Below are 12,921 nucleotides of genomic sequence, written 5' to 3' on the forward strand. Positions count from 1 at the left end.
AGTCAGTATAAATTTGAAAACATAATAAACCACGGAATAATGTAGAGAGAGAGGTAAAAATTTACACACATGCTTGGAATGACATGGGGTTTTATTAGGAAAAAAAATTAAAAAAAAGTTCAAAAATGTCCGACAGATGGCGCTGGACAGCAAAACTGCTACCGTGACGCGTGAGAGGTATGCTGATATGTTACAAAATCGCATCATCCCCAGCCTGGCTGATAAACACCTGCTGGAACGTACGATGTCCGCTCCACCCCATATCGCTAGACGCGTGAAAGATCTCTTGTGTGCATCGTTTGGTGGTGATCGTGTGCTCAGCCACCACTTTCGTCATGCTTGGCCTTCCAGGTCCCCAGACCTCTGGCCGTGTGATTATTGGCTTTGGGGTTACCTGAAGTCGCAAGTGTGTCGTGATCGACCGACATCTCTAGGGACGCTGAAAGACAACATCCGACTCCAATGCCTCACCCTAACTCCGGGCATGCTTTACAGTGCTGTTCACAACATTATTCCTCGACTACAGCTATTGTTGAGGAATGATGGTGGACATATTGAGCATTTCCTGTAAAGAACATCATCTTTGCTTTGTCTTACTTTGTTATGCTAATTATTGCTATTCTGATCAGATGAAGCGCCATCTGTCGGACATTTTTTGAATGTTTGTATTTTTTTGTTTCTAATAAAACCCCATGTCATTCCAAGCATGTGTGTCAATTTGTAGCTCTCTATCTAGATTATTCCGTGATTTATTCAGTTTTCAAATTTATACTGACTTTTAGATCACCCGGTATTTAAATCAATCAATTGATTTAATGTAATGATCACAGTAGATTGCACCTGGTGGGATTCAAACTGACAACCTTCCGCAAACTGGCTAAATAACTTAACAGCTATGTTACAGCGCTGCTCTGATTGTGGGAAACTGCCTGAAGTATACTGTTATAAGCAGAACGAAATGTGATGATCTGCTATTAGAATATGCAGAATAAAGTTCTGGAAAATAAGGGTCACCTTGAGAAAAAGGAAAGTGAATCTACAACAGAAACAAAAGAATTGGCCAATTCCTTGCAGACAGTGAGCTGAAAGCAATTTATACGAACTACAGTGTCTTTCAAGTGTAATTTTGTAAATATCTTGTCAGTTTCAAGTGAATAAAACATAAGTACAGTAGTGAAATGGAGCATGTTTTGTAAATACAGTGAATACCAGTTTCGGGAGTTCAATATATTACCCTACGAATTAAATGCAGCCAAAACAGAGGCTCTCTCTAACATCATCAGTCAACAGTGTGTATCCCTATTGTTGAATTCTGTTGCTCAGTCCTCAGGCAAAACACAAAATGCTTCTTAAAATTGTCACTATTCATTTCCCCAGTACTTAGAGTTTTCTTTCAACTGTTTGACATTGACCACAGTGATGTCAAGACGAGGCGTTACTCCTCACCTGGTGCTGGTGTGGGTGCGAAAGTGGCGTCTGCCGCATGTCCTTGTCCTGGTGCGGCAACTCCTCGATCTCGTAGTCCTGAGGCCGCTGCATCTGCTGTTGGCTGTCGTCGTTGCTCAGGTCCGGCGCCGGCAGGTCGCTAAAGCGAGTCCGCCGTTGCCGCGTGCCCGGCATCGGTAGCGGATCGTGGTGCCTAGTATTGTTGTGAGGGTCGGTGTCCATACCTAAAATAAAATTGGAGTCCCATTATTCACAATTGGCAAGAAAATTCCTAAGTTAGTAAATATTTTTAATAAAATGTTTTTGACATCTACTAAATTTATATCCCAACTCAGAAAATCACTGCAAAGTGTATGATGTCACATACCGCTCTAGGTGAGTGACACGCATCCGTAAGTGGAAACCATAAAACAAATTATTATAGGGGACACCACAAATGTTGTGTGATTGCATTACTTTATTTGCATGTGGAGAACCACGTCAAAGTACGAGTGTGTGTTCGAGGTGGGACACAAACTTTGTGAGAGAAAATAACTGCGCGTATGGAAAGATATGGGCTGCTAAAATCACCAGCCTATCTGGAGAAGAACAATGCCCTGGGAGAATATATAAATATAACACTGACAGCAGTTATGAAGAAAGTCAAACAAATTGACTGTTGCCATTCTGAATATTTTGTTCTTTATACAAACATCAAAAAGAGTTTTGCATCACCCCAATTCTCAAAACTCCTGAAGACAGCCGTCCCTTTGACTGTTCAGAGATGTCACTAAACCCGCCCAAAGATGTAAACAAGCATGCATGAGCAGCGTCTATTAGACGGAGGTGGTCCAAGAGCCGATTAGTTCGTCATTCCACCAGGAAGGAGGCACATGGCTCGTGTTGTCTTTAGTTCAACCGTACCTAGAAGGTCAATACCACGGTTTGATCGCATCCACATTATTACTTTGTGCCAGGAAGGGCTCTCAACAAGGGAAGTGTCCAGGCGGCTCAGAGTGAACCAAAGCGATGCTGTTTGGACATGGAGGAGATACAGAGAGACAGTAGCTGTCGATGACATGCCTCACTCAGGCTGCCCGAGGAACCCTGACATCAACGCCACCGTGTTGAAAAATGCTTTTAGTACATCCACAGGATGTTGTATTGACTCAATCTGTGTGCAAAAGGCTGCACGATATGCAACTTCACTCCCAACGTCCATGGGGAGGTCCATCTTTGCAACCATGACACCATGCAGCGCAGTACAGATGGGTCCAACAACATGCCAAATGGACCGGCATGGCATCACATTCTCTTCACCGATAAGTGTCGCATATGCCTTCAACCAGACAATCACAATCGTCGGAGATGTGTTTGGAGGCAACCCGGTCAGGCTGAACGCCTTAGACACACTGTCCAGCAACTGCAGCAAGGTGGAGGTTCCCTGCTGTTTTGGGGTGGCATTATGTGGGGCTGATGTACACCACTGGTGGTCACAGAAGGCACCATGTTGGCTGTACGATACACGAATGCCATAATCCGACCGATAGTGCAACCATATCACAGCGTATTGGTGAGGCATTCGTCTCCGTAGATGACAATTCGTGCCCCTATCGTGCACATCTTGTGAATGACCTCCTTCAGGATAACGACATCACTTGACAAGAGTGGCCAGCATGTTCTCCAGACATGAACCGTATTGAACGTGCATGGGATAAACTGAAAAGGGCTGTTTATGGATGACGTGACCCACCTACAACTCTGAGGGATCTACGCCAAATCGCCGTTGAGGAGTGGAACGATCTGGACTAACAGTGCCTCGATGAACTTGTGGATAATATGCTACGACGAATATAGGCACGCATAAATGCAAGAGGACGTTCTACTGGGTATCAGAGGTACCAGTGTGTACAGCAATCTTGACCACCACCTCTGCAGGTTTCGCATTATGGTGGTACAGCACGCAATGTGTGGTTTTTATGAGCAATAAAAAGGGTGGAAATGATGTTTATGTTGATCTCTATTCCAATTTTCTGTACAGGTTCCGGAACTCTTGGACCGAGGTGATGCAAAACGTTTTTTGATGTGCGTATAGGAAGGTTCCAGTATTCATTAGAGCATCAGCAACTACCATTTGCTATCCACTGCAGGGTAAAACCTTACCTCGGACTTCTCTACACATTCCCGTCTACAGTTTCCCCTTTTCCAAAAGTGTTGTGACGTCATCTAACCACATCCCATCATGCCATCATCTTGGTGTTTCCTCACCTATCTATAGGGAGTCCAGCAGAGAACTTCCTCACCCCATCTGCCACCCATCCTCTTGGTTACATATCCCACCCACCTCCACTCTATTCTCTTTATGTGCCCCACACTGACTCATTAGTTGTTTCCCTTTTTTCCTCTCCATTTGTAGGTATAGTTACACACAGATATTTAAAAGAAGAGCAACATTTAATACTAAAATTCCCAGCATCTAATCAAACAGTTAATCACTACCCACCATCATGTACTCAATTTTCTCCATGGAAAATCTGCAATGGAAAACAATAAGAATACACATTAGGATAGGTTGCTACTCACCTCATACATGAAGTGTTGAGCGGCAGACAGACACAATGAAAAGCATACTGTTGGATACTGCTCAGTTTCCGGAGAAATCCATCATATGAAGAAACATATTCACACATGCGTGAGAGACACACATATGGCCACTGTTGTCTCTGAACGCTGTGGCTGTTATTCAATTTTCTTTTTCATTTTTAAGCCCTACTTGTCATATTCTTCAAACAGCTTCCTCAGCATACAGCTAGAGTTGTCACAACCTTTTGCAATTATCAAATAGTCAATGACAAACAGAAATGGGTATATTTTATCATCTCCCACTGACACTTCCTCGGGCAATTAATTACTTCTCCGAGTGCTTAACACTTGCTTCAAATAAATTTTTAAGTGACAATGGGCCATCCTGTCAAAGCCCTTCCCTAATTTGGAATTCCTCTGGTAAATCATCACCCACTTTCACCGAGCCAATGTTTCCACAATATCAGACTTTAACTGCATTAATGTAACATTTAAGGCACTATTACACCTCATGCTGGGCCACAACTTACTTAATCTCACCGTGTCATATACATTTTTTACAAACACGAATGTTAAATGGACTGTTCGCTCCCCTTCATTTTTTCTGTTAATTGTTTAAGTATGAGAACTCCGTATACACATGGCCAAGCAGCCCTGAATCAATGATGGTCTTTGGATTCTTTAAAATATTTCTCAGTTCTGCTTTTTTGAGACTCGCCCATTGAGTAAACCCGCCCAACAAATTACAGTTGTATCTCTATAATTTCTGCACTACTTTCTGCATCATTACTTAAAAGACACTGACATTAACTGATTAAAAAAATTGGTTTTGAAACAAAAAGGAATACAAACTTACGATAGGAGTCGTTGCTGGTCTCATCTCGGTCAGAATCGTTAACCGACCGGTCTGCGACGGGCTCCCTGTACTCGGGCTTCCGCGGGTAGGCGCGAGGTGTCACGACTGCCGCAGACACAGTGTTGGAGCCACGTGCATTGCCACCCAGTGCGGGGGAATCGTCGTTGTGCGGCATCACGTCCTGTAGCTCCTCGATCTCGCCGGAGTCGATCAGCCTGCGGAGGGCTTCGCCGCCTTGCTGGATCGCTTCCAACAGCACGGGGTTACCTGCAATGCCATTTTCACAATTTAGTTGTGACAGTTTACTGTCTTCTCTTTACACCACAGTCAAGTGAGAGGTCTTCAAAACCTATGATTCAGTCTAACAGGAGATTTCAGAAACTGGCTCTCTTCAGTTTTATTCATATTTACAGGATTCGAAGCTTAGGACATTTTTTTTTTCTTTCTTAGCTGGCCTTATCCTGTGTCTTCACTACGTCAGCATACTACTTTGGATTTGACAATGTTAGTGGCGGAGGATGGACGGATGTGCTTCCTGTCGCCATCCCTTCCCTGCTGGACGGAATTTTGTGCCCCATCTGCCAGTATCCAGTATTATCCCGTGTAAAAGTGATACAATGATTTTCAAAAAGTTTGCAAATTGTGTAACTGAAGTGGAACATGGGTACCAGCCAGGTATTCACCTAGTCAGATGTGAGGAAACGCCTAAGGATCATATCCAGGTTAGCCAGCAAATTGGTCCTTGTCATTACCCTACCGAGTGGATTTGATCCGGGGCTGGTGTGCCTCCCTTAATCCCAGAAGTGGCATACTAACAAGTGCAGCTATCTGGGTGGGCCAATTTGAAGCTTAGGACATCAGTTTCCTAAAGCAGTGTAATGCAACTCTCAAAACAATCATCTTATGAGATCTGAAGATTTTCGAGAGATGTTAAGTAGTAAACATTTTCTATAAACACAAGTAGGTGAGTGTGTTGTATAAAAGTTTTGTAATTGTAATGTCACTAGTACCAATCTCACTAGTTGTGATTCTTGTTTTTATTTTGGTTCTATATTTTATTATCAAATGGAAATGTTAATTAACAAATATTAAATCAAAATTTTGCAATAAAAATAACCTCTTTTTATTTTTAATTACAGGTCTTCCAAAAATAATTTAAAATTTGATGCAGAGGTGCAAAATGCCTCATTGTTAGTGAAAAATAGTTACATACATCAATAATTCTGTTTGGTCTCTTCAAATGAGTATTTCATTTATTGTTTGATGATCCACATTTTTATATCAAATTTCCATTTATCGCAAATACATGGGCTTTCATGCAATTAGCGATTAGAAGTAAAAAGATATAAATTTTATTAAAAAATATGATTCAATATATGTTAATATCTATTTCCATTTGTAAGCAAACATGAAAACGAAATAAAAGAAAAAAATTATATATGCACAATTTGGGTCCATGCTTTAGTTTTTCCGTGAAAACGTCAGAATGCAATCATCACAAGTGTATTTTATTAATATGTAATTTAATTACCAATATCTTTAATATAATGGTTAATATAATAGAGGGAAACATTCCACGTGGGAAAAATATATCTAAAAACAAAGATGATGTGACTTACCGAACGAAAGCGCTGGCAGGTCGATAGACACACAAACAAACACAAACATACACACAAAATTCAAGCTTTCGCAACAAACTGTTGCCTCATCAGGAAAGAGGGAAGGAGAGGGAAAGACGAAAGGATGTGGGTTTTAAGGGAGAGGGTAAGGAGTCATTCCAATCCCGGGAGCGGAAAGACTTACCTTAGGGGGGAAAAAGGACGGGTATACACTCGCACACACACACACACACACACACACACACACACATATCCATCCACACACATCCTCTCGTCTTTCCCTCTCCTTCCCTCTTTCCTGATGAGACAACAGTTTGTTGCGAAAGCTTGAATTTTGTGTGTGTGTTTGTGTTTGTTTGTGTGTGTCTATCGACCGGCCAGCGCTTTCGTTCGGTAAGTCACATCATCTTTGTTTTTAGATAATATAATGGTTATGTAGAGAAGCGTGTATAATAGTTAAAGAATAGATTAATTCTAGCTGCACAAGCTATGTAATTGCTTTATTCCCTTTTTTTCTTTCCTAACTGCCGCATTCTCTCGGCACCGGAATTTTTTGGCTTTTTCATTCCTTTTGGTGCAAACTTTCCTCTGACTAGAGTTTTTTAATTCTGAGCACATTTATGAATGACATCTTTCATTATTTTCTAATTTTCAATTTAGTACCTACTTTTCACCGACATTCCCTCAAATATTTATATTGTCTCATTTTGGGTCCCAGTAGAGATCCACAAGCTCTTCACAATGACTCCTGAATCAATGTCCTAACTAAATGCTTTCCCACACTACACTTATTTATAACCTTAACAAAACTAATTCATAACAATCATGCACATGTGATACACTCATAAAATGACGTCGAAACAAATACTGTGTGACAAACATGTACAGACATGATTTAACCCTTGTGAGCTCAATCGTTGTTTATGCATTATTAGTCTTGCAATTATTATCGAGTCAAATTGGACGTTATTCAGTCACACAAGAAAGTTCCACCAATGAGTGAACAGACTTTTCATGTCAAAAAATAGTTGCCACTAGTGACATTCAAACCAGTGACATTGCTACTGCAAGACTTCTACATTATCTACTCAGCTTCCGGTTATCACAATGATTATTTGGAAATGTTTGTACTTAACAGCACCCTAATGTTCAAGCATGATTTTTTTTTGTCAGACTGCTGTATAAAATTGATGTACAGACAGATTAAAACGCTGTAACTGAAGGAAATTGAGGAGAGCCAGTTCGTGAGTTAGTCTTCCCGTAAACCAGAGTTACAGCTACAAACAAACAAAAACAATGAAAGTGACACTGTATTGTAACAAGTAGTGTTAGCCCGACTGCCTCGTTTCTGAGAACTGCCGTGTGACAGATTAATGAGGCGACTCACCTTCGACGGGAATGAGTTTGCCGTAGATGAGGATAGCCTGTGGCTGCAGCTGTGACAGGGGCACCACCCCGGGTGGAGGGTTCGTCTCCATGATCTGCGAGATGACCTCGCTGATGGGGTCCTTGGCGGATCCCCCCCGCCTGTTTCGCCAGCCCTCTTCGCCGTCACTGTCTTCGTCTGCTTGAAAAATTACACAAATATGTTATATCAATATAAACGAACTTGACAAAAGTATAGCTGATTGTGTGTATTGCTAAAGGAGAGATGATAAACACAACAGCACATATTAGAACTAAGCTACCTGATAGGAAAAAAAGCCACCAGCAAACAGGAAACACACCAAGTGAAACAGTTTCCGACATGTTCATACCTACAGAGTGCCTGAGAAATCTCTTCTCGATTTTATACAATTGGGGATGAACAGTTGTTTCATCAACATTCCTGCTTCGAAGTTGACAAAAAGCATTGATGTCAGTACCGCATCGTTTCAGTTGTGAAGTTGTGGCTCATGTGAGCAGATACAGTGGCAATGTTTAGGAGTGATTAGTCGCTTGACCACAGGAGGGAAAACAGTGACAGAGATAACGAGTGTATTTAGCAGTCACTTTGGCAAACCGGCACCTTGTTAAGTTACCCTGTTCGAATGAGAGAAATGTGCTTTTCTTTTGGACTGTTTCACAGATATATCTGTCATAGATTTCATGTGAGAAAGTATGAACAACTCCAACACTGGCATACGTTAGGATGAATAATCAACCCTTATGGGTCTGGATTTTGCTGATAACATCTTTCTTCTGGCAGAAACATCACAAGGTTTACAAGATGGAGGGAATGGCCAGTTCTGTAGGGCTAAAAACAAATGGTGATAAAACAAACAGTGTGCATAAAAGTGGAAATGTATCTATCCAATTTACAGTGCAACGTAAATATGTTGACGAATTCCTTGATCTTGGTAGCATTATCTGTAATAACAGGGACATAGATACACACATCAGCAGCAAAAACGGGAAAGCTTCTGCAGTCGCCCAATGAATGTGATCCGTGCAGTAGTTAAACTCTATAGGTATGTCCACAAAGCTTCAACAGCAGTCTTCTATCATCCTAAAAATGGCCAAATATACATGTGAGACCCGGAAATGTCAGTAAAATCGGCATACAAGCTCAGTCTTTTACACCGACGATGTCCGAGATGAACTCTGAAGATCAGTTATCACGACCATATGTTAAATGATGAGTTGCTGAGAAGAAGCTGTTATGTAACCAAAAGAAAATAGTTTCAGAAAGAATACTGAAGCTTGCAGAGCATGTTCTTCATATCAAAGGTGGAAAATCCCCAAATCAGCACTGTTGTGGAAAAAACCAGATGGATACAGAAGTAGAGGAATTCAATGTAACATCTGGAAATAAACTTTTGGGAATGATCTTCAACACACAAACATGAAAGGGAGAAATCTGAAAACCGTGCAGTTAGCTGGGTACATTAGAGGGAACTTACTGCCTAATACACTATTCAGCATAACAGGAACTACGTAAAGTCTCAAATCTAAGTGTCAAGACGTATGAAAATGTGAGAGGATAAGTGCGCCTCCATCATTCAAACTGAGCCATCCTCAATAAAATCCATTTTAAAAGAGCAGCTGAACTTCAGATACTTTGGTCAACAAAGTGTGACCACTTTAAAAAGATTGGAAAACAAAAGTATTCAGACTCATGTTAGTGATCTATCTGACAATGACACAGTGCAGTGAGTTGCAGCGTGTCATGCCTTTCTGGCTCAATTTCCAAATGCCATGTCTTGCTTGTGAGCATTACTTTCTCACAAATTTGTGGTATATTGCAGTTCACATGGGAGAATTGCTGTTTTCTACTCCAAGGAAAATCCCCATTACTTTCAAGAGTAGGAAAGGAACCTATCTTACATTCAGCACATTTTTAAGGATACATGAATTCTTATTTTTGGGCACAGTGCAAACATGGTTAACACCTCAGCTCAAAGATAAAGGAATCATGCATCATGTGTAGTTACAGCTCCTAAAATCATGAGAATATTATTGTCAAAAACGCAAAATGCATAGAACAAGGCAGACTCCACAGCCGTTATATGAAAACCACAGTCGTTACAGCACAATTGACCAAATACACACCTTACATGAAGTAATTATTTGAGCCAATGAACATAAAATGCCACTGTACGTGGTTTTTATATACTGTAAAACAGTTTTTGATTCTTTAAGCCACACTGCCTTTACACAGGCACTGATCACAATAGGTGTGGAAACAAGTTACATAAACCTATTATGTAACACCTACAATACCTTAATGCCTCCTGTCAGCAAAAGAAAACACGAGTGAATTTTCAATTGGAAAAGAAATAAAGTAGGCTGATGCTGCATCCCCAAACCTATTTACAGCTGTTACTGATATGACTCTGCCAAAATTATTTGGAAAGAAAGTGGAATTAGAAGAAATGAGAAGAGGCTCACTAACAAAATTTGCAGCTAATTTAGTAGTCATAGCAAACAATACAATGGAACTGCAGTCCTCTATGAAAGATTTACTATACAGTTCCAAGAAAGTAAGCCTTCAGATAAATCTGTCCAACACAACTGTTAAGCACAACTGGGTAACAGCAAAATAAATAATACTGAACAACAACCGATTTAAAACTGTTAACAAATATGTCTATCTGAGTGAGTTAACTGATATCCCAGAAGACTTAAAACCTGAAATTTTTTGCTGAATAAAGGTATGTTGGGGGGCCTATGGAAGATATGCAAATGTTTTTAAATCTAATATGCCAACAAACTTTTACGAGAAGGTTGTTTTTAAACAGTGTGTTCTTCCCATAGTAACATGGCCATGAAACGAATTTTAAACCTGTTTTTTATTAACTTCCAACAGCTCAGAGAATTATGGAAAGATCACTCCTAGGCCTCAGAGAGGTTCAGGTTGTTGCACAAAGGGTAAAGGCTCTAAAATGAAAATGGGCAGGATGTATCACACAAAGAAATTACAGAAGATGGTCAAAGGCAGGGGTCCCAGAGAAAGATGATCACAAGGAAGACCATCCGAACTGAAGGAAGCTCTGGGCTCCAACTGGCAGTGGACAGCAGGAGGCAGGGAGGCATGAAAGGAACGACTGAAATCGTATATTTTAGCTTAAGATTTCTAACCTCAGATTACCGTAATTACTCGAATCTAAGCCATACCTGAAAAATGAGACTCAAAATCAAGGAAAAAAAAAAAATTTCTCGAATCTAAGCTGCACCTGAAATTTGAGACTCGAAATTCGAGGGGAGAGAAAAGTTTTAGTCCACACCTCCGAATCGAAACAAAGTTGGTTCATTGTAACATGAGACACAATTGTGGTCGAATGGATGAAGATACAGCTACAGTAGTTTGGTGTGAGTTGATAGCTTAACAGTTAAGCTTTACCAAGTAGAAATTGCTATGTGTCAGGCGCTCTGTGCGTATTTATACGAGTGCCCTTCCTTTTTCACATGCTTCATCTGGTTTGAATTGATTGCTTATTTTGCTTTGATCTGATAAGTGCTGTTATCTTTGTTATAGGTGTTTATGTCGCTCTAAGCTGAAAATGCATTACTGTACTGTGTCATGCACTGTTTGTCGCATTCTGATAATGAGTGTTTACGAGCTGTCGCCGCTCGTGGCATGGCTTGCTTTTGTGCGTGCTACCACGGCTTTTTTTAAAAAAAAGAGAGAGAGAGAGAGAGAGAGAGAGGAATTGTCTCATAAGCGAAACAATGGCAAGAGACAGCTATTTGTTATTACTTATACTGCAGCTTTCTTTGATAATGATCAACAATAACCAAATAACAGACTGTGTATGATAGAAGATGTTCTGAACGAGAGTTTAGTGAAAAATTTTCTCCATTTGAAAATCTTTGCAACGCCTCTTTAGTAAATTACATTTTGCACAGAAATTAGATTCATCTTAGATTTAAAAATCTAGTCAGTTGCCGTGCTTCATTTCTGACTGTATCACTATTCAACATAAGAATAATACGAATATAAACATGACACGATATGTATATTTTTCCGTGTTTGCTGTTGTCTCACTCTAGTTTCGTAGTTTATTAGGCAGACAGGATTTAAATGAGATAGCAGCAAACACGAAAGAATACATGGCATAATGTTTACATTCTTCTACCTTTTCTTTTAATTTATTTACTGACACAGAGGTTTTGGCGCCAGTATTTATCTTTGTGCCTGCAAAGCATGCCTGTGTAGCGCTACATATAGTCGATGGCAGAAGTTAGTTGTAGTGGCACCTACCAACATTTTTCAGAACTTCCGCTTACTTTGCACCCGATTCTAAGCCGCAGGCGGTTTTTTGAATTACAAAAACCAGAAAGAAAGTGCGGCTTAGATTCGAGTAAATAAGGTAAGGGGACTTCTCACTTCCATCCATTTTGTTCTCTTGTGGATGATGCAAGAGAAGACCAACAGTCACAAAGTCTCTGTAGAATTTCTAATATCTCCCACAATGACATCATGGTCATTAAACAATGGAAAATACAGTAAGGAATAACAACAATATTATAACAGCAGCCAGAGACAACAATCACATGAGCGTGAGTTGTGTCTGTGCGAATGTGTGTGTATTTAGTACTTCAGAAGAGGGGCTTTTGGTTGAAAGCTTCAAGGGGCTCTCAACAATAAATGCAACACGTTTTTTTAACTTGGCCAATTTTAGATGAAAAAATGCAGAATTTGTTGTGGCATATCATGGAATAATCACATTTCAGCCCCTATAGTTCCCTGACATTCCAACAGGTGGCAGCACTATACGTAGCAATGAAAATGTTGTATGTAACTGAGGTGCATTCCAAACAGAGAGGTGTCATTGAGTTTCTTTTGATGGAAAACCGAGCAGTGCACATATTCATAGGTGCTTGCAGAATGTCTACAGATACCTGGTAGTGAACAAAAGCACCGTGAGCAATTGGGCGGTGTGTCTGCTACCACCACAACAAAGTCGTGGAAACCGGTCTGACCACCTGTATGCTGGCTGGTCGCATACAGCTGTG

At 40.5% G+C, this 12,921-nt stretch overlaps 1 protein-coding gene across 1 annotated transcript in view; it reads right to left on the bottom strand.

Annotated features, from left to right (window-relative positions):
* The window catches only part of LOC126212753 (pre-mRNA 3' end processing protein WDR33), a 183,996-nt gene that overhangs the window by 33,277 nt on the left and 137,798 nt on the right, over positions 1–12,921 (bottom strand). The window contains exons 11-13 of the mRNA XM_049940161.1: positions 7,871–8,047; positions 4,865–5,131; positions 1,447–1,670 (exon numbers count right to left, since the gene is read on the bottom strand). Of these exons, the coding sequence (XP_049796118.1) occupies positions 1,447–1,670; positions 4,865–5,131; positions 7,871–8,047 (668 nt within the window). The remainder of the gene's footprint in view (positions 1–1,446; positions 1,671–4,864; positions 5,132–7,870; positions 8,048–12,921) is intronic.

Source organism: Schistocerca nitens, chromosome 11, assembly GCF_023898315.1.
Source record: "Schistocerca nitens isolate TAMUIC-IGC-003100 chromosome 11, iqSchNite1.1, whole genome shotgun sequence".
Taxonomy (NCBI): Eukaryota; Metazoa; Arthropoda; class Insecta; order Orthoptera; family Acrididae; genus Schistocerca; species Schistocerca nitens.